At 35.7% G+C, this 27507-nt stretch overlaps 1 protein-coding gene across 1 annotated transcript in view; it reads left to right on the top strand.

Annotated features, from left to right (window-relative positions):
- Window positions 1-1503: 1503 nt before the first annotated feature.
- Window positions 1504-27507, top strand: part of SLC35F5 (solute carrier family 35 member F5) — a 37419-nt gene continuing 11415 nt past the window's right edge. The window contains exons 1-12 of the mRNA XM_008695830.2: window positions 1504-1748; window positions 2599-2689; window positions 2824-2965; window positions 6613-6756; window positions 9397-9459; window positions 11576-11657; window positions 12454-12644; window positions 17169-17250; window positions 17883-17970; window positions 20937-21001; window positions 23184-23288; window positions 26481-26640. Coding sequence (XP_008694052.1) covers window positions 1709-1748; window positions 2599-2689; window positions 2824-2965; window positions 6613-6756; window positions 9397-9459; window positions 11576-11657; window positions 12454-12644; window positions 17169-17250; window positions 17883-17970; window positions 20937-21001; window positions 23184-23288; window positions 26481-26640 — 1253 coding nt within the window. The 5' untranslated portion in view covers window positions 1504-1708. The remainder of the gene's footprint in view (window positions 1749-2598; window positions 2690-2823; window positions 2966-6612; window positions 6757-9396; window positions 9460-11575; window positions 11658-12453; window positions 12645-17168; window positions 17251-17882; window positions 17971-20936; window positions 21002-23183; window positions 23289-26480; window positions 26641-27507) is intronic.

Below are 27507 nucleotides of genomic sequence, written 5' to 3'. Positions count from 1 at the left end.
CCTGACCCTTAGATATTGAGAGGTGTTTATACTGCTATTATTTTTTCAGTCTATATATCATAAATGTAGTATATTATGAGCTTGACACTCTAATGAATGTTAAAGAAAGAAAAGAATAAAAAGGGTGCTGGTAAATGTATGCAACCAAATTTGCCCCAAGTAGTAATTTCAAGTACGTGGTTAAGATTTTTCTAATTCTGGGGCGCCTGGGTGGCTCAGTCGTTAAGCGTCTGCCTTCGGCTCAGGGCGTGATTCCAGAGTCCCGGGATGGAGCCCCGCCTTGGGCTCCCTGCTCCGCTGGGAGCCTGCTTCTTCCTCTCCCACTCCTCCTGCCTGTGTTCCCTCTCTGGCTGGCTGTCTCTCTCTCTCTGTCAAATAAATAAATAAAATCTTTAAAAAAAAAGATTTTTCTAATTCTGAATGATTCCCTAGGGGTGCTTGATGCTGATCATTTATTACAGACTGATTGGATCAATACAAAAAATGTCCATTGGTGTTTCATTAGTCACTTGAATATGTATTTAAGATTAATGAAACGAGAAGACAAGATAACTAAGAAGTGCATTATATTTTCACTATGGAAGTAAGAAAATTTAATTTCTTTGTGCTATTTGAAGATGTTAAAAATGCACGGGTGGTGAAAAACTTAGTTAAATTACAGAACCCTTTAGTCTTGTTTTTGTCTTCCGAATACAAGTTAGGACGTTGGCCAAGCATTTTTTTCTTATGGGATATTCAAGATAGGAAAAAAATCTATACAGCTTACTATTCACATTTACGGAGTTCTCACTATGTGCCATGAATTGATCTAAGCCCTTCACATTTGTAAACTAATGTAATCCTTGCATATATATGTGTGTATATACATATGAGTATATATATATATAGACAAGATGAGGCAGGTGCTATCAATGAGGAAACAGGGCCAGGGAAGTGAAGTAGCTTTCCCTTAGGGACGGAGCTAACTCCGAGAGCTAGGATCTAGTTTACAAACAAAAGGTTTTGTTTGTAAACAAACAAAACAGAAAGCAAAATTCTGCCAAACCACTTTGCTTTTCGGTCCTCTGCTCGAGAAAGGGATAGAGAGTTTCGTGGCTGAACTTGGTGCGAAATGTAGTTGCTATCTTTCTTTCTAGGGTGGGGCCATCTGGAGCCCCGGCCACCTCCCTCGTCCTTCATTTCGCCCCGGTCACCCACTCTCGCTTCCCTCTTCTTCCACCACGCCCCGCTATACTTCTATCTCCGCTCCTCCCAGTGTCACTGACTCGTCTTCGAGCTCCGCTCCCGGCGCCGGGCAGTACGCTGCTCCACGCCGCCGAGTCACCCTGGAGACGCGCCCACGCGCGGCCAGCCGTCGCGCCGCCATGACGTAACCCCAGCGCCGCCGCCGTCGGGCTGGGGGGCGGGGCCGCAGGGCGGGCGGGCTGGCTGGCCGGCCGGGGGCGGGGCCGGGGTCCGGGGGCGGGGCCGGGGTCCAGCTCCGGGCCTCCGCGGCCATCGCTTCCTGCGCGCTCCCTTCTACTCGCCCGCTCCCCGCCCTCCCGGGCCGAGTGGGGCCGGGTGGCGTCCGCAGCCTCACCCCGAGGGACACCGCGGCTTCAGGGGCTGGGTTTCCAGCGCAGCGCAATGTCAGGCACCGCGACAGCTCTGTGAGTTCGAGGCCACGGCCGTGGCGCTGGGCGGCGGCGGGTCCGGGCCGAGGCCGCTCATGGTGCCGCCACGACACCATCGCGGGGCAGGAAGGCCAGGTAGGCAGGCAGGGGAGGGCCCCGAAATCCCCCGGAGCCCAAATCGGGACAGAGTGCCCACGAACGGCCCCACCCCCAGCTGTTGGGGTCGGTAGAAGCTCCCTGGCCGAAATGGTATTGGTCTCCGAGGGGCGGCGTGAGGGGAAGGCTGACAGGGGCGTGTGAGCCTGGTCTGGACTCCGACACTAGTGGGAGCTGCTCGAGCGCCACCTCCGCGCTTTTTCTCACTCCCTGGGGAGGCGTCACTGGCTTAACTTTTTTTTCCCCCCTCAAAAGAAGAGGAGGATTCCCTTTAACAGCTGTTTCCTCACTTGTCTCGGAATTACTCTTTCGATCTCAAGAAGCTAGATGCAGTGACAGGCAAGGGTGGGTGGGGAGCGTGGAGTATCCTCTCTCTCTACCACGTGAGGCGATTGGAAACGCGCTGCCAAGACTCACAATAAATCACTTCCTCTCAAAAATCAAACTCCTCTGCAAGAGATCGAAGACAGAAAAGACAGAAGCAGGCGCGAGTCTAGGCATTGCCTCTTGGGGTGGATTCCTCTGTAGGCAGAGGCGAATGGAGTTTCTGTATTTACGAAACTCGGAGGAGCTTTTTACCAGTAGCTGCCTACTCTTAAATATTGCCGTTTATTGAAGATTGCTTTTTTTTTTCCTGTACCGTGTACTTTTCTGAGTATAATTTGAAATATACAGTGAATAACGAGGCTAGAGAAGAGTATCAGTTATATTGAACACATTTTGGTATTTTTCATTTGTTCATTTTGAATTTTAAGGGTAAGAAAGATCTGATGAACCTTATTTTGAGCGGTTGATGTTTTCATAAGCATCATTTTATTGCTGTTTTTAGGTGCGCTGAGTTCTTCACCTCCTTTTAGACTCAGATCTGCCAAGTTTTCAGGCTTTGCTCTTGAAGATCTTAGAAAGGCCTTTAAAGTAAGGTAAATCCCACTTTTAACTTACTGTGTGACTTTCAAACAACATCAGTTAAATGTCAGATGTTCTTTTATACTAATTTTCTACGGTTGTTTTTCAAAAATCTTCTCTAATGTGATCTATATTTTCAAAAAAACAGACTGCAAATGGTGTGTGTATTTATCATGAACCGGATGAATTCCCAGAGCAGTGGTTTCACTCAGCGCAGGCGAATGGCTCTTGGGATTGTTATTCTCCTACTTGTTGATGTGATATGGGTCGCATCCTCAGAACTTACTTCGGTAGGTAATTCTTGTCTAGTAATGATATTGTATAATAATAATATTGCTGTTAATCTGTGATATCTCAGTAATCATTTCTACGTCTCATGCTTACTTAAAGCAGTATTTTGAATGTTGTTGAATTATTTATATTTTCTTTGATATGTGAATTGATGTCAATTCAAGTTGAAACAAAAGATAGTCTTTCTTTCAGTTTTCTTCGATCTTTTAGGGTTATTTTGAAGATGAGACTATATTCTTGTTTTCTTAATATTTGATTATGTATCTCTTGTTTTCCTTCTAAATTTAATTTCTTTGTTTATAAACAATATTTTCTAGTGGAACAAGTATCTAGGTTGCAAAGCCATTTGTCAACATTTAGGGGAAAGTAAGAATGCTTTCAGACAGATGAGTGAAAGTGATCAGAGCTTTCATGTACAGGTCACTATTGGGCATATGCCTGGGTGTGTGCACATTTATACATTTGCTAATTCACACATTGTGAAATACATGGTATATGGTGATTGCATTCAGTTAAAATTTATTTTTCCTTTACCAGTGTCCTCTTGATAGTAATGTGTTATTTTGAGTGCACAAAGTAGTTTTTCTTTCTAATATATATGTAGATACTTTATTCTGTTTGGTTAATGAGCTCTAAAAAAAAGTTGTGCAATTTTATTTTCAGAAATTACTGCTTTTCAACTTACATGTTGTAGTCTTAAGGCTAATATACAAAAGGAAATTGTATTTATAAGATGAACTTAAATGTCAAAAGAAGCAGTTTGCTACCGCTGGTCATTTCACATCATAGTTAAGTAAATAGTTGACACTGACGTTGTAGCCAATGAGTAAATAAATTTTTAGCCGTTTTGGAAGTACACTCTGGAATACAATAGGCCATTTATTATTTTTCACTCTTCTGTAACCCCCCCCTTTTTTTTTTTAAGATGAACATTCTGTAGTTTAACCACAAAGAAATCTCTTTAATGTTGAAGGGGAAATAAATCTATCTGTAAAACTTTATTTTAGTTTTAAATAAAGAGTTTGGTTTTTATTTGTCAGGTAATAAAATTTAGGACAGAAGAGGAGCTGATCAAATTATAATTTAGCAATCTGTATTCGACGATATTTTATAATTTTGTTATCCAAGAGCATATGTAATATGTCTAATCTTCAGCCAAATATGCACATTAAACTTTTGAGATACATTGTGTATTTCAACAAGAAAATCAGTCTTTTTATTACAGAAAATTTCTAACATATACAAAGTAGAAAGAATGGTATAATGGATCTTCATATACCTAACAACTATTAAATTTTGCCAGTCTTTTCTTAGGCATGTTTTCCTGAAGTATTTTAAAGTCTATTCTAGCCACTTGTAATTTCACCTGTAAATTCTTTCATACTCATCTCAAACTGAAAAGGTCCTAATTTGTAAAAATATAATCACCGTACCATTAACAACATTGTATGTCTAACAAAATTAATTATAATTTTTTTTAAATCATCTGGTACCTGGTCCATATTCAAATTTCTTTTAAGTTGCTTCCATTCCTTAACTGTGTTCCCTAACCTCCACCTTTTTTTTTTTAAATTATGCTAATGATTCATTGGAAAAACTGAATCATTTTTCCTATAGGATATATCACACTGTCTTAGTCCACTTGGGGTACCACAACAAGACTGCCATTAGCCTGGGTGGCTCAGACGACAGACATTTATTTCTTACAGCTCTCGGGGCTCGAGAGCTCAAGATCAAGGCCCTGGCAGATTCGGTGTCTGCTGAGGACCCACTTCCTGGTTCTTAGGTGGCAGTCTTCTCACTGTGTCCTTAAAAGGCCGGAAGGTCAGCAAAGCTGTCTGTGATATCTTTATAAGGCACTAATTCCTTTCATGAGGGTTCTGCACTTGACCTAATCACCTCCCAAAGGCCCCACCTCCTAATACCATCACATTGGGAGTTAGAATTTTAACATATTGGGGCACCTTAACCAGCGGTTAAGCGTCTGCCTTCGGCTCAGGGCATGATCCCGGCGTTATGGGATCGAGCCCCACATCAGGCTCCTCCGCTATGAGCCTGCTTCTTCCTCTCCCACTCCCCCTGCTTGTGTTCCCTCTCTCGCTGGCCGTCTCTCTCTAATAAATAAATAAATCTTTAAAAAAATTTTTTTTTAACATATTAATTTTGGGAGGATACACGTATTCACTCTAGAACACATTTCAAATTTAGCTGATTGTTTCCTTGGGGTGTCATTTAACTCGCTCCTCCTTTTCTCCTATTTCCTGTAAAATGGTAGTTAGATGTACAGTCCTGATTTGATTCAGGTTCAGTTTTTAGAAAAAACACCTTGGTGGTACTGGGTACTTCTTGTGACAACACATGAGGTGCATAATGACTGCAAGTCTTACTTTGGATGATGCCAACTTCAGCACTATAAAGTTTCTCATCAACCTTTAGGTAATAGTCAAATATCCTTGTGATTATTGCCCAGATAGAGTATTTCATTAGGGGTTGTAAAATGATGATTTTTCTAAGGGTCATTCCTTGTGCATTTATTAGCTGAGTTCTTTAAGGAGAGGTTTTCACCACTACCGTTTGGTTATTCTGAAACATGGTTCATATAGGAAGGGTTGAATAAATCTTGATTCTTTGTTTGTTTTAGAGTAATGTTGCTTAGCAACTTTGAGTAGTAACCATAGAGTATGATCATGCATTCATGATTTTTTGTGGATTTTATGTTTTTCAGACAATTGTAGTTACTCCTTTTGGTGCTTAAACTGTACTGTCTTTGACCAGTGGGAACCTCTTCAAATTGGCTCCACTGTCCTTTCAATATGACCCTATTAATCTTTAACATCCTATTTGCTTTCTGGCACAAGATGCCCCAGGCTCATCTGGTAATTTTCTTGCCCCATATTTGGATTTGATCATTTCTTTAAGAACCCATGGTTTCTTTTATTGCAAGATGATACAGATCACTTTCTCAATTCTATAGGTGCTCATTCCTCCCGGGTTGTCATTTTTTCTAGGCCTTTCAATGTATATAACTAGGAATTTTTTTTTTTTAAGGAAACAAAAAATGAAGAATTCTAAGTTAAATGAAGCTTATAGGTTTTATGTAACTTCCTAACAACATTAACCTTCATGCAGTTTTATTCATATGCCATTCTACTTCATTGCCTTTCTTCTTTATGCAGTTTTCTCTGGGCTGTTATTCAGCCCTACACATGCAGCTCAAGAATAGCTTCTCTTAGGAATCTTCCACAATCCTCAAAATGATCTGTCCCCCTTTGGTAATCCCACAGTGTCTGTATACCCCTGTTGTGGTACTTAGCATATTATGCTGTGTACTTTTCATATATATGTGAAAGGAAAGACTGCATTATTTTTCCTTAGCTCCTAGCGCAAGTACTCTTGCTAGGTTTTTAATGAATGTTGAACAAAACTTTTTTTGGGAGTTGTTGCTGCTTTGTTTGGGAATGTTATCTTTTGTATACAAGCAAATATAATATTTAGAAATGAGTATAAAATATTTTTGTAATGTCTTCTGATCTTCCCTTCCACATGAACTTCTAGAGTTTAAAGTCATGTAATAGCTTTATTTTGCTGGAGATAAGTAATAAGGTTTAAAGTCATTTCATAGTTTATGTAAATTTTTTCTCTACAGTATGTTTTTACTCAGTACAACAAGCCATTCTTCAGCACCTTTGCAAAAACATCTATGTTTGTTCTATACCTTTTGGGCTTTATTATTTGGAAACCATGGAGACAACAGTGTACAAGAGGATTTCGAGGAAAGAATGCTGCTTTTGTAAGTTTTAAATTTTAAGTGTTTGTTGGAGAGGGGATTTATTTTTTCAAAGTTTAAAGTTCTTAGTTTCTTGAAGGATATCAGATTTTAAGTTGTTCGGTTAAGTGAGTGTAGATAGCATGATATAAGAGAAACCTACTTGTGTCCAAAATTTTAAATTTATTCTTCTAATCAACTCGGTATCGGAATATCTTGTGAGAAATCAAAGGTACATAAGCACTTTCTTTCCCTTATCTTGTAAAATCCTCTGGGTTGTTAAAAATAGAACTAGCCCAAATCATTAATGTGAAGATGAAGATGGGAGTGAGGAACAAGAGGACTATCTGGAGTCTTTGGTCATTTGCATACCAGATGAGTGTCATCTAAATAGTTGTAAAGTTGCTCTTAGAAATAAAGTAAAGCAAGGTTTTATTTATTAAGATGAAAAAAGATTATTTCCAGCCATCTTTCAGATGTTTGGCTAACCGAATTATATTATATTCTTTCCTTGATGTAACATAACATGCTGATTGATAGTGTTGACAGAAATGGCAGTTTATATAGTGATATATTTTCTAGAAGTAGAAACTAAATTTTTGAGAATGAAGAATAAAACTGCCTCTTAAATTAATTCTTTTCTTTTTCCATTCTTTCTCCTTTTCTCTTCTTTTAAAATTGTGATAGAATGTATATAACGTCAGATTTACCATTTTAGCCCTTTTTTCTTAACCCTCTTTTTTTATTGTAGTAGAGTATATATGACATAAAATTTACAACTTTAACCATTTTTAAATGTAAAGTGGTATATAGCGAACATTTTAAATGCTCAGTGGCATTAACTACGTTCACTTTGCTACATAACCATCACCACTGTCCCATCTTCCAAACTTTTTCATTATCCCAAACGGAAACTCTGTACCCATTAAATAATAACTAACTCCCATTCCTCACTCCTCCCAAATACTTTCTTTCTCTTAATTATTTTCTTTTATGTGTACTTTTTTGGTGCATTAGACTAGTGTTATTTCTCGTCTTTTCTAATGAACTCTTTCCATTTTTTACTTTGTAAAAGTAATACATATACATTATAGAAATGCATATATACATTGTACTATTACAGGTAGGAGTATGTTACATGTATATACTACATGCACATTACTGAACATTTAGAAAATATAGAGGAACAAAAAGAAGAAAATAGTAAATTCCACCATTCAAGGAATAACTTCAGAGTATTTTGACGTATATCCTGTCATTCTTTTTCATGTGTGTATTTTTATTTTATTTTTTACAAAAGTGAAACTGTACTATTATGTCCTGTTTTACAGTGGACTTTCTGTTCTTAGTGGTATATCATGAACAACTTTCTGTGTAATTTATTATTCCTAGAACATTTTTTAATGTTAAGTTTTTTAAAATTGTAGTAGTGATGCATGTTCATTGTTGAAGATGAATTATGGTAACGTGAAGAATAAGAATAGTCTGTCTGTAATCTCATCATTCTACAACCACTGTATATGATACTTTCTGTAGCTAAGTGTTCATGTGCATATATGTACAATTATAGAAGTAAGTTTAGTCCTTATCATTGTCTAACTGATTTTACTTTTTACTTAACAATATATCATGAATACCTCTCCAGGCTAATAAATAAACATTTGTTATTATCTTTTCTATTTTATTTAACTGTTACTTGATAGTTAGATTGTTTTCACTTTTTCTTTTGATATAAGTAAATAGAATATCTTTATACACATCTATAGTTATTTACTTAGGATAAATCTGCAAAGTATAATTGCTGTATCGATAAAACAATAATGCCATTTTTCAAGCTTTTGCTTCCTATTGCTAAATTATCATCTATAATTCATATCTCTGTTAGCAGTGCATGAGAGTGAATCCTTACCACAATCCCAACATTTATCAATTTGATAGATGAACAATGATATTTTGTTTAATCTGCATGCTTTTGGTGGTTTTTTATATATTTGTTGCACAATAGAATTCTTTTTTGGAGTTGTCTATATCTTGTTCCTTTTTCTACATTGTCTCCTTCTTATTGACTTACAGGAATTCTTTAAGAGCATGGGCCCTGGTATTTGAATTTTGTTCTGTCATTTGCTGATTGTGTGACCTTGAGCTAGTTATTTAACCTCTTCAGACTTTAAGCAAGGATAATGATAGGGTAGCTATGGGTGAATAAAAACGTGCTTGTACGGCACTAGCCTAGGGTTCTCCAAATGTGGTCCAGTCCATTGTCCATTTAGGGGGTTCTTGATGTTAATACTATTATCATGATAACACTAAGATGTTCTTTCTCTTTTTCATTAACCCACCCATCCTTTTCCTTCTTATCTGATATGTTACAGTAAATAGTATTGTGAAAAGGTCATAAGTTTTGTATTTAGACTGACTTTGGTTTTAATCCTGGCTCTGTTACTTAGATGAAATCTCTCAGCCTGTTGCTTCATCAGTAAAATGAAGATGGTAATACCTACCTTGCATAACTGAATACTTGGCCTTAGCTGCTATTATGATTACTAATAATTATACCCTTATAATAATCTGGATTTTTTTTTTATTCTGTTCTTTGGGTGTGACTGACAGCAGCCTTACTTTATAACATGAGTTTAATCGAATTTTATGTCCTGTTATCTGTAGTTTGCAGATGCTGAAGGTTACTTTGCTGCTTGCACAACAGATACAACTATGAATAGTTCTTTGGTAAGTGCTTTTTTTCTCATCAGGAGTGGAATGGGTGGAGTTGAGCCACGACAGGAAGGACTGAAATAGCTTTGTAAAACCACTATATTAGGATGTAGATATATCCTAATATTGGGTGCCCACCGTAAGAATTGTAATATGGTACTTTCTTTCTGGGACCTTGAAGTAAGCAGTTCAGCCTTCTGAGAGAGAGGGGAAGAGGAGGACAATTGGTTAAGGAGTGAAAATCCTAAGGGACAGTCCTTTGTCCTTTGTTTCTTACCCACTTCATCACTTTGTATTCATTATTATTATCACTTAGAAGCAAATATATTTGTTTGACACTGAGCATATATAAGCAAATTGTTCATTTGTTCCACAGATTTTTTCGACAAAGTTTTAAGAGCACTATTTTTTTAAAAGATATATTTATTTATTTGAGAGAGAGAGCATGAGGAGGAGGAGCAGAGGAAGAAGGAGGGAGAATCTCCAGCAGAGTCCCCACTGAGCGCAGAGCCCAGCACAGGGCTCCGTCTCATGACCCTGAGATCATGACCCGAGCCTAAAGGAAGAGTTGGATGCTCCCCCAGCTGCACCATCGAGGTGTCCCTTAGTGTTGAGCACTTGTTCTAGGCTCTAGAAATACATAGCTTATGTTCTAGTGTGTGAGAGTGTGTGTTCAGGGAGGGCAGAAGAGACAGATAATAAGTGATCAAGTAAAGTAATTAACATATTCATTTATTTTAAGCACTTATAATCTAGTTTGAGAGAGGGTATGTAGAAATCTTTTTTTTTTTTAGATCATCACTAAGGCATCTCTTTTAAGGTGTATTGTTCCAAATGTGGTATTCTATCTGAGAAAAATTGTAAAGTTTCCCTAAAGTTTAACATCAGTATATAAAACATTAGCATGGTGGCCTTATTGCCAGTATAGTTTTTTACTCATTTGTCTGGCTTTTAGGACTATAGTTACATGCAGGGTAGATTACCAGGTGCTATGAAGAGTTTATGAAACTTAGAGAAAGTGTCATTCTGTTTCTCTGGGATCTTAAGAATCCGCAAAATTAATATCAGTTGTCCCTATCAGGGTAGAAGGCAGAGTGGAGGTGACAGATTATTCTTCTACCTCCTCTAATACATTTTTGCTGTTTTCAGTAAGATGGGTATGTCAGATTGTTCTAGGCCAAATGCTTTAATGAAAAGCTCAGTGTAATGAAGAGACTGTCTATTTTCAGATCCATTGCCTCTTCATTTACTGAGTAGTTTTCATTGGCAGAGTTCTATACCAAGAGCTAAAAGAGAATTGAATAGAAAACATTTTCTGTTAATTTAAGAAACAGCTTAGTTGGAGAATTGTGCTTTCAATATAGATCATTTAAAAAACATTTGTAAAAACAGTAGAGGAATTCAGAACCACTTAAGAACACAGACCTTTAGAGCATGGTTAGATAAACCTATTGTCTAGACAATTCTATTGTCTACCACTTGATTATTTTACATCTCTGTTTCTAGGAAAGTTTTTAAATACCATTTTATGAGGTTGTTATGAGGACTAATGAGAAAGACATGTTTAACTGCTCTGGACTTGGTAACTGGTACATTGTGAGAACTGATAAGCGGTAGCCGATTTTTTCTTGTTTATTAATCCTGTAATGGTTTTCAGGAATCTTAATCTTTAGTTGAATCTTCAGTAATCAGAGGAAACAATTTGGCAAATTCATACACATATTAGATCTTGATTATCACTTCATTGTCTGCCTTCCCCTGTAAACTATATCATCATCGAGGACAGAGACTTTGTCTTTTTTCAGTCTTATATCCCCAGGATCTAGAACAGTTTCTGACATAGTAGAACTCAGCATGTATTTGTTAAAAGAATAAATGAAAAGGAATTGGAGATAATCTGTTAGCTCGAGAAGAGGTCTGTTTTTATGACATTTAAATGTTAAGTATAATGTACCAGTGCTATTCCAATACATTTTGGGAAAATTCTGCTGTGGTGAACAGCAGAATATGGTGGTGAACAGCTGTGTTTTGAGTGGTATTTATGTCTACATGCCATCAACTTAAATTTTAGCCAATATATCAGCTATTATACTTGCTGTTTATATTTGTTTCTGTTTTTGTTACATTCTAGAGTGAACCTCTTTATGTTCCTGTGAAATTTCATGATATTCCAAGTGAAAAACCTGAGAACACAAACATTGATACTGAAGAAAGTAAGCAAAACTTAGAATTTTTATAACTTAGAAATGGGAGGAAATTTTAGCTTCATTTAAGCCATCCCCAAACTTAGTGATTTTGTGGGTTGACGGGGATCACCTGGCATTTCTTCTTTTCCATGATGTATTGTCTTGGCCTCTAGTCTTCCAGAAGTTTGACTGGAAGTTTTTATTTAAACCAGAAATAATTTCCAAATATCAGATATCTCTATGGTTTCATCATACATATATATGTATATATTTAAATGAACAAGATCCTCTTCAGCCATGCCATTTGAGACTCCTAATAGCAAATTACAGGAGTTTTGTTGGTTCTGTGAATTGAGTAAAGAATATCAGCTTCAGTGTAAGCACAGTATTTATCCATAATACTCTCTTGCAAAGAATGGACCTCTAGAGGAGTGTTCTGCATGCTGGACCAGGAACATAATTCTCATAAATTGGCTATCTATGAAGATAACTCCAAATAAAATTTTATCATAAATGCTAAAATAATAACCATACTATAATCCTGATCTAGGCAGTTGTGTATGTACACAATTGCAGAACTTTTCTTTGAATATTGGTCTCATTTTAAAACCTTTAAAACATTTTTATAGATGAAAATGTTTTTCCTGTTCCTCTTTGAGCAGAACTGCCCCAGGTAATAATAGAACTCCGGTTTTCTTTGCTGTCCCAAGTCTGATCATATGTAGATTAAAGAATATGCATTTATCAGTAAATTAAAACTTGTGACTTTCATTGGATGTGAGGGGAGACGTTAATGATTTTGTATTATACTTTTCCTTTTAAGCTCCCAAAAAGTCTCGTGTAAGGTTCAGTAATATCATGGAGATTCGGCAGCTTCCATCAAGCCATGCATTGGAAGCTAAGTTGTCTCGCATGTCATATCCTACTGTGAAAGAACAAGAATCCTTATTCAAAACTGTGGGGAAGCTTACTGCAACTCAAGTAGCAAAAATTAGCTTTTTTTTTTGCTTTGTGGTAGGTCTTCTCTTTATTATATGTTTAGAACTTGAATTTTAAGACAATATACATGCCAGCAGTATGCTATGGAAACGTAACACTGTTAGGTTGCTTAACTGTGACTTTAAAACTCAGCTATCTGGCATCATTGGGAACTTTGAATATCAAGTCAGCAAATGCTTACCATACCTCAAAGAATTCAATCAATACTATAACACAACAACTACTTATATATATTCAGAATTTGGCATTGCTTCATGGTCAGGATAATTAATAGTTATTTTACACTATGATATATACAAAGGCTGGTAAATAACCAGATGAGAGTTTACTGTATGCATTGATTTTGTTGAATAAGTGGTTTTGTAGTTGTATAGTAAATTGGTGTAAATGTCAAATATTTTAGCAAGTACTCATAGTAAACACTTCTATAGAATTTATGTTATTGTTAATAGTTTTTCTATTAATAAACTGAAAAATGTGCTAAAGATTTCACATAGAATAATCATACAGCAAATATTATTTTAGAATAAGCTGGGATTAGACTTGTCCGAGTTAGTGAAAACTGAAGTTTAGAATTCGATAGTGAATTTCAGGGCTCTTTTCCTGCATATGTCATTGGGAGCAGCCTAATCCAAGGTGGTTTAATACGAGCCTTTAAGATTTTAAATTTATACTGAGCTTTTTAAAAGACCAGATAATGCAGTGCTAATGTCGAATCATTAGCCTGATCATAAGATTTTTTTACTTCACAGTTTTGCCTCATTGCAGAGCCCATTTTTCTCCATCCTCCTCCTGAATAACATCTAGCTGAGTGATGCCTTGATTAATATATTCAGCAGTACAAATAAAAAAATCATTGTGAGTTACGATAATTACATATATACTAAAATTAATTTAAAGGCTCATACATTTGGTGTATGCTGTTAATTATTTTTTCTGTTTGCTTGTTTTAAATGAATGTAAAGCAAGACTAAGCTTTATCATATGTTACCTAATTTTCAAATGAGACTTGAGGTGAAGAATAATAAAGCATCTACATAGTAAAAGTTAAAAACAAAGGTGAAAAGAGTCAGATTAAATGGGTAGGATGTGTGTGTGGTGGAAAGAAGCTGGCTGTGGAATGGGATGATTATATCAGGAACTCTGATTTAAAGGAAGAAAGCTACTTCGAGCACACAATTCATCTCTGGCAAATTGGTAAAAGGAAAAGCAAAAAGGAAAACCTCCTGAATTACACAGCTATTTGCCTATTAAAAGGAACTATTTCCCTTCATTGGATAAAAGCAAACTTTTTTCCCAACTCACAACTCTGAGAGAATGTGTTACATAAGTACATTATATAGGTACTATTCCATGCTGACGTACAGATAAATATGTCCATATAAAAAGCCTTTTAAAACATTGTGGTAAAATATATGTGCTATAAAATTTGCCATTTTAACCTTTTTTATCATTTTAACCATTTTTAAGTGTATATTCAGTGGCATTAGGTACATTCACACTGTTGTGCAACCACCTATCGACAGAACATTTTTCATACTACAAAACTGAAATTCTATATCCATTAAATAACTCCCCTTTCTCACCTCCCCCTGCCTCTGACAGCCACCATTCTGCTTTCTGTCTCTATGAATTTGACTACTCTTAAGTACCTTGCGTGAGTGGAATTCTACACTGTTTTAATTTTTTTTTCCCTTAAGATTTTATTTATTTATTTGTCAGAGAGAGAGAGCACGCACTAGCAGGGGGAGTGGCAGGCAGAGCAGGCAGAGGGAGAAGCAGGCTCCTCACCGAGCAGGGAGCCGGATGTGGAGCTCCATCCCAGGACCCTGGGATCCTGACCTGAGCCTAAGGCAGATGCTTCACCTACTAAGCGACCCAGGCGCCCCACTGGTTTTCCTTTTATAACTGGCTTATCTCAGCATAAAGTCTTCAAGGTCCATCCTCGTAACATGTGTCTGAACTTTCTTCCCTTTTAGAGGGTGAATACCGTATCACTGTACAAATACACCACATTTTGTTTATTCATTGTGGATCTGCACTTGGGTGCTTCTACCTTCAGTAGTGTTTAAAAAAAAAAGTCTTTAGTAAGTTACAAGAGTTGAAAACTATGTTAGTCTTTAGTAGAGACATTTCTGTAGAAAGAGTAAGATAGTCCAGGTATATAGCTTTTTGGAAATCTAACTTAAGAGTGGTAAGCTTTGATAAGGTTTAGAGCAGTGCTGTTCAACAGAAATATAATATGAGCCTCAAATGCAGGTGACATACGTATTTTTCAATTTTCTACAATTAGAAAAATTTTTAAATTTTTAAGAGAAATCAAGAGAAACAAGTGAAGTTAATTTTAATACTGTTTTTATTTAACCCATTATATGTAAACTATTTTAATATGTTATCTATATAAAAGTTATTAATGAGATAGTTTATTTTTGTTAGTATTAATGTTCTAAGCATTTCATTTTCTATTTCATTTCAATTTCAGTTTTTATTTCAATTTTAGTTGTTAAATATTTCAATACAGACTTGCCACATTTCAGTTCTTCAGTAGCTGCATGTGGCTAGTGGCTAGTGTATTGTACAGTGCAGGGCAGGAGTTACTAATTCCTGTATTTGCCGGTCCTCCTTGAATATCTTTTGTCTCGTTAGGGCTTACAATGTTTTAATTTTTCTCTGTAGAATATAATTTAGGTCATACAGTGTTTACCTTGAATATTTTCTATGATAATTTTAAGATAACTTACCACTCGTGAAATAATGAAATATATAAGTTATTTGTGATAGATTGTTTATTAGTAAGTGGTTGTCCTCCACTGTGAAATAATGAAGGGGAAGCATTGTAAGGTTAATTTTTATTGGAGGTAATTGAGATGGGTCTTCTTTTGAAATGAGAGTGCCTTGGGTTTGAGAGCTAGAAAATGGGGAGAGGTGTAGAATAGAAAGATCTTTCTAGAAAGGGTTTATAGCTAATGATGATTTCTTACGATTTTTGAATGGCTGCTACCTGAATGATCTGTCTTTATTTCTTTATCGTGCATTAGCAGAGACCAGTGAGATTGTCTGGAAAATGAGCACAGTATGTGTTAAAGTGTTAAGGAAAGTGGGTCAAGAGAGCTAATTATCACCCTATAAGTATTATCTGTTCTTGTAGATAGATCTCCAAAAGATGATTAAGAGCAGGATCTTCTACCTTTTTTCTAGCACTTCATATATGTTAGATATTGCTCATCTTAGCAATTGTTACCTCATTTTCTTGTTTAGAAAGTCCAGTGAAATTATCTAGGAAGTCGGAGGACTACAGACGGTGTCAGAATCACTTTGCCGTAGTTTTATTCTGGCTTTCGTCTTGAGTACGGTGTAGACTAAGTGGAGTCTACTAAACTCAGCTATCTGCTACCTTCCAGCAGTGCTCTAAGATCATATGTCTTTGTTGCTTTGTTGAAGTATAAATGCTAATAATTATAGTACTCACTTAACTACAAGTTCTCAGAGAGATCAAGAGATGCCTCTGTCTTAAGAGAGGGATCTTCAGTGGAATATGAATATGTTTAAGTAACAGTGATGCCAAAACCAGTTAGGTAAGCAGTTAATTTACTTTGATTGACCCAGCAGTCTGCTGCTTAGTGTATGTATTAGTGATGCTCACGCACACGTGCACCAGGAGGCACGCACTAAAATGTTCGTAGTAGCTTTGTTTGAAATAGTCCAAAAGGATCCATTGACAGAAAAATGGATGAGTTGTGGTAATATGTTTTAGAATATCTGATAGCAGTGAAAATAAATGAATTTTGGAACCCCTCCCACGTGTGCGTGCACGCGCGCGCACACACACACACACACACACACACACACACCCGAGGCTTCATCAAAAAGAGATCTTTTTTACTCCTTAAATCGCATTAGGTATAGTATTGAGAATATAAGAATATCCTAGCCTAGATGAGCAAAAGAAAGGGAAAAAATATCCTCATAACTGGAAAACTTCCTTTCATTATATCCAGTTATGGGAACTCTGTATTATGTCTCCAAACTGAGAATCAGAGATAGAATCACAATTAGCCAGCAAATTCACATTTTTCATTGGACATTTTTAAATTTCCAAAGAGTGATTATGTCCTTTTATGTTTCAGTCTACCTAGCTTGCTATTTTGATCCATCCCCAAAGGTGTCATCTTGTTCAATAGATTTCTCATCATGCTGTGTTCATCTGTACCTATTTTAATATTTGAGAATTTCCCCAAATTTTAATTTGGCTTAGATAAACTTTAATAGAATGCTAGAAATGCTTGGATAAAGCAAATTTTAAAATTGATTTAATATTCAGTTTTACCCTAGTTGTTAATTTCTTAAGGGAAATTGAATAGCAAAGATCTTCAATCTAATTATAAGTGCCCTCTTTTTAGGCCTGTGATTTTTCAATAGAAAGCAATTTTAAAAGCTCTTACGATAAAATATTAAGGAGGGGGAAAAGAGGGGCCTGTAAATTATGACAGATAAAAGCATGTCATTCATTAGGTTTCACTTTGTTTTCTTTTTCTTTAGTGGTTTCTGGCAAATTTGTCATATCAAGAAGCACTTTCAGACACACAAGTTGCTATAGTTAATATTTTGTCCTCAACTTCTGGTAAGAAATTTGTCTTCAAAATCTACATTGTAAGTTGAAATCTGTTTCTGTTATATATATATACACACATACATATATGTGTGTATATATACACACACATACACACATACACATCTTATTACAAATTATTACATTCATTCTAATGTACGTTAGTGTATTGTAACTACATAATATTTGTAGTTTTATGCTGTGGCCTTGTGCTATTTATATTCCTTTGATTATTTTATGGTATTTTTTTTTATGTAACATATTGAGGTTTTATAGGCTGGTTCTTTGTATTGTAGTCATTCCTTTCACATATTCTTTCTGAAGATCTTTTTCTAGACCCTTTGGCTAAATGTAATTGCTTATTTCAGAACCATAATTTACCCTATGAAAGATGTTTTATTTTAAAAATTGAATCACCTTCCAAATCTGGGAGAGGAAGAGTATTTTTGAAGCTATAAAAATAACTTGAGCACACATGCTTGATTATGATGAGGTCATAATGTTACTCTGAGTGTTCAATTTCACTGTCTTATTAGTTTAAAGTAAACGGGGCTGTACTTAATCTGTGTTATTAAAATAAGCATGGTTTAGTTTAAAGGCTGTTTTTGACAGTATTTAAACTGATGTATCTTTTTTCCTTGTAGGACTTTTTACCTTAATTCTTGCTGCAATGTTTCCAAGTAACAGTGGAGATAGATTTACTCTTTCTAAACTATTAGCTGTAATTTTAAGGTAAGAATATAGCATAATAGTTAGTTAATTCTGCTTAAAAATATGATGTTTAAAAAATTTCTGGTAGTGACATAGGATAGTTTATATTATAGTATACCGTATAGGCAGAGAAAGATGAGGATAAAAGAAGGTTTTATATGGCAGCATGCTACTCAGCCTGTGTCACATCCTTAACTAGTTTTCTAAATGTTCCTGGGGAGAGTAACTGGAGGGAAGGACACCAAGGCAGCTTTGGCTCCCATTCATGGGAGGACAGATGGTATATAATACTATGTATTTTACCGATGCTTACATTTAACTTAATGTGGTAACTTAATCCTCATTACCTCCCAAGTTCCTATTTCCTTTTCCTAAAACAAGTTCCCTTTTTTGTTTTGATTTTGGGTTTTACTTCTACTTTTGGAAGTCAAACATGCAGTCTTTTCTGATGACTCCGCCTCAAGTGATCTTTCAGTTATGTTCTGTATAAATCATTTGGCAACTTTGCATTACTGTATAGCATCAGTATTGTCAATAACTGTATTTAAGTCTTTTATTTTTATGTGACTTTGTGTATGTTTGTCTTGTCTTTTCTGTGGATTTTAAACCTTTAAAGGCCAAGGCCTTGTTTTATCCTTACTTGTGCCACCAACAGTCTAGCCTAGGGCTTTGCTTACCAGCAGTACTCAAAAAAGATGTGTCAGTTTAATAAAGCTGTTGTTTTTTACAGAAAAAAAATCAGAAATCAGAGAAGGTAGTAGAATGATTTAATGGAGTGAGTAATGTTTCTTAGCTGTCAGAACTGGGTTTGAATTAGAGCTTTGTTCTTTGTTTCTGTCAGTCCCCTTAAACTCTCTGAGAGGGCTTCTTAGGTGAGAAAATGATGATAGCATCTACTTTCCAACCTTGTTTCAAAGTTTGGAGGGAATATATATATAAAATGATTGTCATGGGGACTGAGGTACTCTTATTATGATGGGTTTTTCCTTTATAGATATAACCATGGTAGTTTCCAAGGGTAGGCAGGTTGACCAACTAATTTACTATTTAGATTTTATGGCCCCTAGAAGTTTATTATATTGCATGATTGACTAATTGTTTTAGCCAAACATTTTTTTGTATTGGGGAAATCCTATATATTTGTACTGGAGAAGTAAACGAGGCTTTATTCAACTTTATTCAAAATTCATGCTAATTTTTAACTTTTCTCTGTACTATATTAATTAAGTTTTGAAAAAGAAGGAAATAGATATAAAATGTTGAACGTGGTAAGTATTTTGACAAAGCCCATTAGAGTAGATCTAGAACAGGGGTCAGTAGACTATGGTGAGCTAGCTTCTTCCTATTTTTGTAAATAAAGCTTTATTGGAATATAGCCGCTCCTATTTGTTAGCAAACTGTCTACGGCTACTTACGCACCGTAATGACAGTTCAGTTGCAACAGAGACTATATGGTCTGCAAGCCTAAAATATTTACTGTTTGTTCCTTTAAGGAAGTTTTCTTGACCTGTGGTCTAGAAAAATTATTACTTAGAATTTTTTTGTGTATTTATTACATGTTCTTAATACTGTATTGAACATTGTTTTATACTTTGTTTTGAAATAACCTTACACATCAGTTTCTGAGGTTATAAAAAGAATTTGACATAGCAACAATCTTGAAGGAAGTCTTCTGATAAGCTAAAAAGTCTCACTTCAGTCAAGAGACAAAAAAGAGGGTACCCGCCATCTAAACTATCTGGAATTCAGTCCTGCCTCCATCATTACTAGTTTTGCGATTTCTTGCCTCTCTGTGTCACAGTTTCTTGCTTCTCTGTGTCACAGTTTCCTCACCTGTAAGTTGGGAATACTAGTAAGATTTGTCTGAAAGGATTCTTATGAGGATTAAATGAGTTAAAACTTTAAAAGTGCTTGAAAAAGTGTCTGATGTATAATAGGTGCTCAATGTATTTAGTCATTGTGATTATTATTATCTAAATGGAATTGAAACCTCTAGTTTTTACTATGTTGTGGGTGGTCAATAAATAATAGCTGAATTTAAACAACAGAAAATTGTAATATTTAATTGAGAGACATGAATACTTAATGTAACTAGATTTGACTTATATAATTCCATAAGGAAAAAATATTTTTTTTAATATTCCTCTCTCGTGTCACTTAGCTTTTTGGATCAGTAGGTGAAAGAATTAGACTGGCTTTTAAAAAAAGTTAACACTATTTTATCTGCTTTGAAAATATGTACAATTACAAGATGCATAGGAATAGACAGTATAAGCTCTCTGAGAACAGGAACCACATCTCTTTTGTTTGCTGCTGTAACACAGTGCTTAGCTCAATAAATAATAACTTAAAATTTTTTTTTCAATAGATAACAGTTGAGTGAATGAATGATCTCTGATTTCTCTACATTTTTAATTCAGTGTTTTTTCATCCATTAATTAATCATTTAAACATTTAAGGATAGTTTTGCTAATCTAGGTTTTACTCGTAGGCAAGAGTTAGTGCTATTGCTAGGTTTGTATGGATATACTGTATGTGTATCTTCAGAAAAAACGTTTGGAAGAGGGCTGACAAGTTGGCAACTTCGTTAACTGGAAAGTAGTAGGTAGCACAGGAGGTAAAAATGCTTCCCTAGAAGCAGACTGGCTGAGTTTCAGTCCCAGCTGTGTGATCGTGGTCAAGGTACTTTGTATGTTTGTGCATTAGTTTTCTCAGGTGTAAAATGGTAATGGTGGTAACAATAATACCTTTATTACAAGGTAATATGTACATTTCGTGAGAATTAAATGATTACAAGTATAGCACTTAAACTGCCCTGTTAATATTGTTAGATATTATTAATTAAATCACTAAATTCTTTTGACAGTTGTAGTTTTGCCCAGTTTTGAGAGTAGTCTAGATCACTTGTAAATAATTTTTATCTTTATTATTAGCCCTTTCTCAGGAGTTTATTGTTTTGCTCATCAGTAATCCTATTATTCCCGTAGCATTGGAGGTGTTGTGCTGGTAAACTTGTCAGGGTCTGAGAAATCTGCTGGAAGAGATACAATAGGTAAGTATGTGACTCTGCATTCTTTCTGTTAAGAGTATACCAGAAAGTTTTGTGCGTGTCATTATTTGTGTCCTTGCATGCGTGTGCACACACACACAGAGGGTGGGCACTAATGGGTTCTTTTTTCAACTTTTCCTTTGGAAATAATGTAAAAAATTTCAAAAATAGTTCACAGAATTCTCATATAGCCTTCACTCAGTTTCTTCGCTAACTATGTACATAACTGCAGTATAATTATAAAAGTCAGGAATTAACATTGATTTATTTATATATATATATATATATATATATATATATAGTTTTTTATTTTTTTTTTAGAGAGGGAGAGAGATGGGGCCTGGGGAGGGACAGAGGGAGAGAAAGAGAGAGAGAGACTCTTAAGCAGCTTTCATGCCCAGTGCTGAGTCCCATGTGGGCTCAATTTCACAACCCTAAGATCCTGACCTGAGCCGAAATCGAGTTGCCGTTTAACCGACTGAGCCACCCAGGCACCCCAACATTGATTATAATTAAATTATCTAGTCTATATGTATAACCTTTTCAAATCTCACCATTTTCCCCACTAATGTTGTTTTTCTGGTGCAGTATCACTTGTTGCATTTAGTTTTCATATCTCCTTAGCTTCCTTTAATCTGGAACTGTCCCCCAGTCTCTGTTGTTGTTGTTGATGGTGGTGGTCTTTTTATAACCTTAACACTTTTGAAGGATACTGTCTAGTTGTTTTGTGGAATGTTCTCACTTTTGGTCTGTCTGATACTTCCTTATGGTTAAATTTATGTTGTGTATTTTTGGTAAGAATGCCATGGAAGTAATATTAGAAGTGTCCTGATCAACACATCATATCAGAAGGCGCATGATGTTGTCCCGTTCCTAGTGACTAGTTAATTTTAAGGTGGTGTCTGCCAGGTTGCTCCAGTGTAAAGTTACTAATTTTTTTCTTTCTAAGTAATAAGCATCTTGTGGGGAAATACTTTGAGACTGCAAATACCCTGTTTCTGTTATACTTGCACCCACTAATTTTGTGATTCACTCATGCGTCTTGCCTGAAACATTTACTGCTGTGGTGAACACTCAGTTGTGATCCATTGTTTAGGTTAAACAAAAACAAAGACAATCAACCCAGCTTAAAGGCATCCGTCTGGATACTTTGTTTAGATATTTAAAGTTGATTGAATGGAAAGGTGCTTTCTAAACTATCCCTGGTCACTGCCCAGTGAGCCATGCCTTGAACTGTATCACCTTTCTCACCCAGAGAGCTTTGTGTATGTAAAACAACACATGTATTTGTTACGTATGTGTGAGATTTTATTGATAGGCTTTCTTTTTGCTTTTTACAAATGTTTTAGAATAATTTTAAAAAATAGATTTAATAAAACATTGGACTTTTGGATAATTAAAGTATTAAATGTGGTCACTTGGCAGACAGCACATTAATTTAGCTGTTTTTAAAGGCTTACTGAAATGTTTTTGAGAATGAGTTAATACATTAAGAAAATCAGTATTGATTATGCCTATACTACAAGCTCCATATTATGTTAGATATTTTAGAACATTAGAAAGTATAAGTAATGTGTTTGCAGTTTTCAGGGAGTTCTTGATTTTAATCATTATTTGAGATTTATAAAATGAAACTACTAAAGAATAAATAATACTGTATTTAACCATGTAATATTACATGATCTGAAATAGAAGATGAGGATGGAAATTCAGTGGAGGAAGAGGACGCTTTGTGGCAGAAGGGTGAACTTTAACTGGGCCTTGAAGATGGTAGTGGAATATATAATAGAGATGATAGGTCACAGTGGGGAGGACTGTATAAGCAGTGGCTTAGAGATGGAAAGAAACATTGTTATGCCAGACAGTGTCAGGTGCCAAATTGTTTATTTGGGGGAAAATATGAAGTAGCATTTCAAAATTTTTAAAAAAAGTGTTACTTATGTGAGTTTTAATATTATAACATGCATGTTTGGCTAGATCATTGGATGTTTTTGCACGTGTTTGTTCACTCTTTAAACTTCTTCCTATACTCCTGGAGAACATGGAAGGGGGTGGGATCTACTTTTATCTTTTCATATTTGTGTATTTCTTGAAATCACATCTGACACATTGTCAGATTTTAAATAAGTGTGTGTTGAATGAGTTAATGAACAAATGCATTAACTTATTATGTTAATTTTTACAGGTTCTATTTGGTCTCTCGTTGGAGCCATGCTCTATGCTGTCTATATTGTTATGATTAAGAGAAAAGTAGACAGAGAAGATAAGTTGGATATTCCAATGTTCTTTGGTAAGAGTATGTTTACCTCTGATGCTGCTTTCTTTGAATGACTAACTTAGGGTTTTGGTTTTGGAGGGAATAAGGAAGGAAGCCTTTCTCTCCTTCTCCATATGATTCTTTAAAACCATCACATTTTAAAGATTTTGAAGTCCAGTCTCAGTGTTTTTCTCATACTTTGCCCTGCATGATTATGCATCTAGGATGGAATGCTGGTTTCCCCAGTGCAAGGCAAAGAAAGAAATTCCTCCTAATACCATTCATGTCTTTAGCCTGTGAATCAGATATTTTCTTCACTGATATGACAGAATTATGCTATCATAAACATTTGAGAGTATGCCTGTTGTATTACACATTTTGCTTTTTTTAAATTGTTAGAAGCATAGGACTGGAGAAACTGCTCCCAACTGATACGTATAATACTATTCTTGTCTATGTGCTGTTCATTAAAACTCACGGGCTATTGAAAGGCTTTCCATTTTTACTCTAAGATATAGACTCTTTTATGATATAGGTTTTCAAATTACCCAATTGTAGTTTTTGGCATCAGTTCTTAATTTTGGTAAATAAAATACCTAATAAGATTTATAAGCTCTTCCTTGCCTCATATCAACTCACTAAAAAACTTATGCTCTCTGTTGGATATCTGTAGATGTCTTCCAAAAGATAACCTAAGTATCAATAAATAAAAAAGCCTGGTGATGAAAGTTCAAAGTATAGTTATAGGGAATCAGGAGACCAGGAATATGGCTGTTCTAATTTCATTTATTTCATACTCATCTGCAAAATGAGGAAATTGGACTAGATGAGTAGCTTTCAGAGTGATCTGCAGAGGATCCTGGGAAGGGTGGGAGGAGGTGGAGTTGCGTGCGTGGTTCTGGTTCTTGGAGTCCTTTGCTGCTTCAGCTGGAACAGCTCTGTTTTGTTGGGCTTTTGCATTGTAATTTAATTTGTAGAAAAGATTTTTCTGCTAAAAAAAGTTTGAATATCTTCACTTAAAGATTAACAGAAACAAAACATTTGGAAAGCTACCCAGACCAAGTGATCACTCAAGTACGGAATTCAATAAATATATCTTAAATATGAAGGTAATTTTAGTGATGTCTTATTTTAGAGTCATAGAAAATTCCACTTGGAATGGAACAAAATACTAAATTTTTTGAGTGTTTTTTTTAAGATTGGCAATTTTCAGGAAATACTATTTAATTTACTATTATTACGGTATACACAGACATGTAACTTGATTGGTCTTCTTCATGTATAATATAACACAGTATTGATTTGACCTGGGCTTTACAATAGGCAGGACTAGAAAAGAAATTAGAATTGGGTTGTATAGGGTTCTTCAGGCATGGGGATATGAGCAGAGCATAACAGGGAACAGTGTGTAGATCTGTGTGATTGTACTGGAGGCTAATTTAGGGAAGGACAGGAGGATATGCAGGCTACATTCTGGAGGATCTGGAGAATAGGTGGAAGCAATTGGGACCTTTGTCTTTAGGTCCCAAGGTGGTTAATTTACGTGAGATTCCATAGACTTGATATAGTTCAGGGACCCTAAATTAGATTTGGTTTTTGGTAATGCCAAATTCTGTGTTTTAATTACAACTTTTTAATGTTGTGTAAGCTTTTCAGGTCATGAGTCCTTTCTGTATGTCTCATTTTATTGGTTTTTATTTTTATCACTAGATGTCTTAAATTGGGTATCCTAGAAGCAGGATATGAGACAGGGATTTGTTATGGATGATTGATTTATTGAGGGGTGCTCCGCAGGGGAAACTGACAAGAGACTAAGAAAAGCACTATAGAGAAGGGGAAAGAACCATGTGGGCTCATGTATAATTGAGGTTTGGCCCAGTTCATGGCATGTCGGGGGGCAGGAGGTGGGAGGGTGGTGAAGGAGCAGGTAATGTCTAGGTACTGCTCAGAGACCTTCTGGCCTTGAGCCGTTAGGATTTCAGCCATGAGAGTGGCCTTGAGCATCCTTCACGGATTAGGTGTAGCCTGTTAAGGGTGTGGGCTGCTCAGGGTGGGAACTTCATGGGAAAGGCAAGCTTGTTTGCTCTGCAAGACAGTTCTTCAGAGACGGTGGGTGGCTGGCTGTGAGTCTTTAGCGGCAGATAGAGAGTGGATGCTCCAGTCCTGTTAGGATTGAAGTAGGCATCCTAAATCTGGTTTATTATTTAGCAACAAATATAAAATATATATTTACTGCAATTTAACTTTCTTTTAAGAATGCTCTATAGTTACCTAATGGATCTCATAGTAGATCTATGGCATTTAACTGTATAGGAAGTACGATAAAAATTTTAAGTTTTTCCTTTATACTCTTTGTATTCACATGTAGTAATATGTAAACTTACATTTCTTTAATAATAATAGCAGCTACCTTTACTAACTTTTTATGCCAGGTACTATGCTATATTTTATAAGTGTCTCATCTAATTTTCCCAGTAACCTAGTTAAATATGATTTTACAGTTATAGATTGGAAAACAGGCTTAAAAGAGGTTTTGCCTCTTGTATAAGGTTTACAGTGCTAGTGAATGGTGGAGCTGGGATTGGAACTCAGGGCAGTCAGACTGCAGAGCACACACACTTTTGACCACTAAATGTTACAGCCTTCCTTTACAGGTAGTCAGTCTGCACTTAGTTCATATGTTGAGCTATTTGTGTATGTATGTTATCTCACCAACTAGCTTATGAGAGCCTGGAGGGCAAGAACCAAGAATGTATCTGATTTGGAAACTTCCTGCATTATTCTTAGCAATACCACAGGCGCTTTAAACATAAATATGAGTTGAATCAGAGAGCAGACTGTCTACTTCCTCATATTTAATTTAGGCTGCATATCCATACACACAGATATACCAGTTTTTTTTTTTTTTAAGTTTGAAGACACTGGCTTATTAGTAGCTAAGGTTAACAACTTTTCTTTTTGAATTAAGTGGTTTATTCCATGGTAGTTGCTCCGTGCAGTGTGAGTAGTGGAACCTTGCAGACTCAGTGACCACCAGTTGCTAGTACAGTTTTTTCCGATGTTGAGCTGTCTGTACGTCTGACTGAAAGAAACTGAAGTTCCAGTAAAGGAAACCTGTTGGAGCCCTTTGTGCAAAATCTGATGTTTTCTAATTATAGAGTTATAAGCTTGAAAAATTTAAATAAATCTCAATTACTAACTGTTGTCTCTTTTATACATATTTAGGTTTTGTAGGTCTGTTTAATCTGCTGCTGTTATGGCCAGGTTTCTTTTTACTTCATTATACTGGATTTGAGGACTTTGAGTTTCCCAATAAAGTAGTATTAATGTGCATTATCATTAATGGCCTTATTGGAACAGTTCTCTCAGAGTTCCTGTGGTTGTGGTATGTACTATTTATTACCCTATGATTTATTAGATACCAGTTCATGGCCTTTTGGATAGTTGAAGCATTTATATTTCTTCTGTCTTCTGATGGTTCCTCCTATGCACCTTCCCACCCTACACACTTCACACTTACATAAAGTAACCCCACTAGAGCAGGAACTTTGTGTTTTAACTTCTGTGCACTGATTGTATTGAGTAATACCTTATACATAGAAGGAGCTCAATAAATATTTGTTGAAAAAAAATATTTAAATGAATAGATGCATATAAATGATCCAAATTTGTAGAAGTGTTTTAAAAGTAGAATGTTATATGAATAAAAGGTGTCATTATCTAATGGAGGTTTATATTCTAAATATAAATAACATGAGTTCTCAGTGAGAATAGGGGACTTAAGAGACTTTGGAATGTTTGGTTGTTCATAGACTTTTTTTTGTTTTGTTTATTCTTAGGACTTTACATATAAGTGAGCCAGATACGTAACCCTAAACCCTGATTAATTTGAGATGTTAACGTGCTTTGAAATGTTATATCAAATATGTTGATATGTGGTAATGATCCTAACATAGTTTGAAGACAGTATCATGGTGGAATTTAAGAAATCTTTCGAATACAGAGCTTGATACTTAGTCATGTTTCTATCTAATAGGAACTGAAAAAAACCCCACAAATTGTACTTAAACTCCTAAATGGATTTTATGATATGCCAATTAAGACTACTGACTAGTTTTCCCTTGCAAAAGACTGAGACAAAAGTAGCCTTTTCCATGAAGACATCTTTAATGCTCTTCCTGTACTTTTCCCCCCTCCTCAATTAAGGAAATTTCTGTTTTCTTGATATTCTTCCATACTTACTCCCTTTCAT

This window comes from Ursus maritimus, unplaced genomic scaffold (assembly GCF_017311325.1).
Source record: "Ursus maritimus isolate PB19 unplaced genomic scaffold, ASM1731132v1 scaffold_1, whole genome shotgun sequence".
In the NCBI taxonomy this organism is placed as follows: domain Eukaryota; kingdom Metazoa; phylum Chordata; class Mammalia; order Carnivora; family Ursidae; genus Ursus; species Ursus maritimus.
This window is presented reverse-complemented; position numbering and strand designations above follow the sequence as displayed.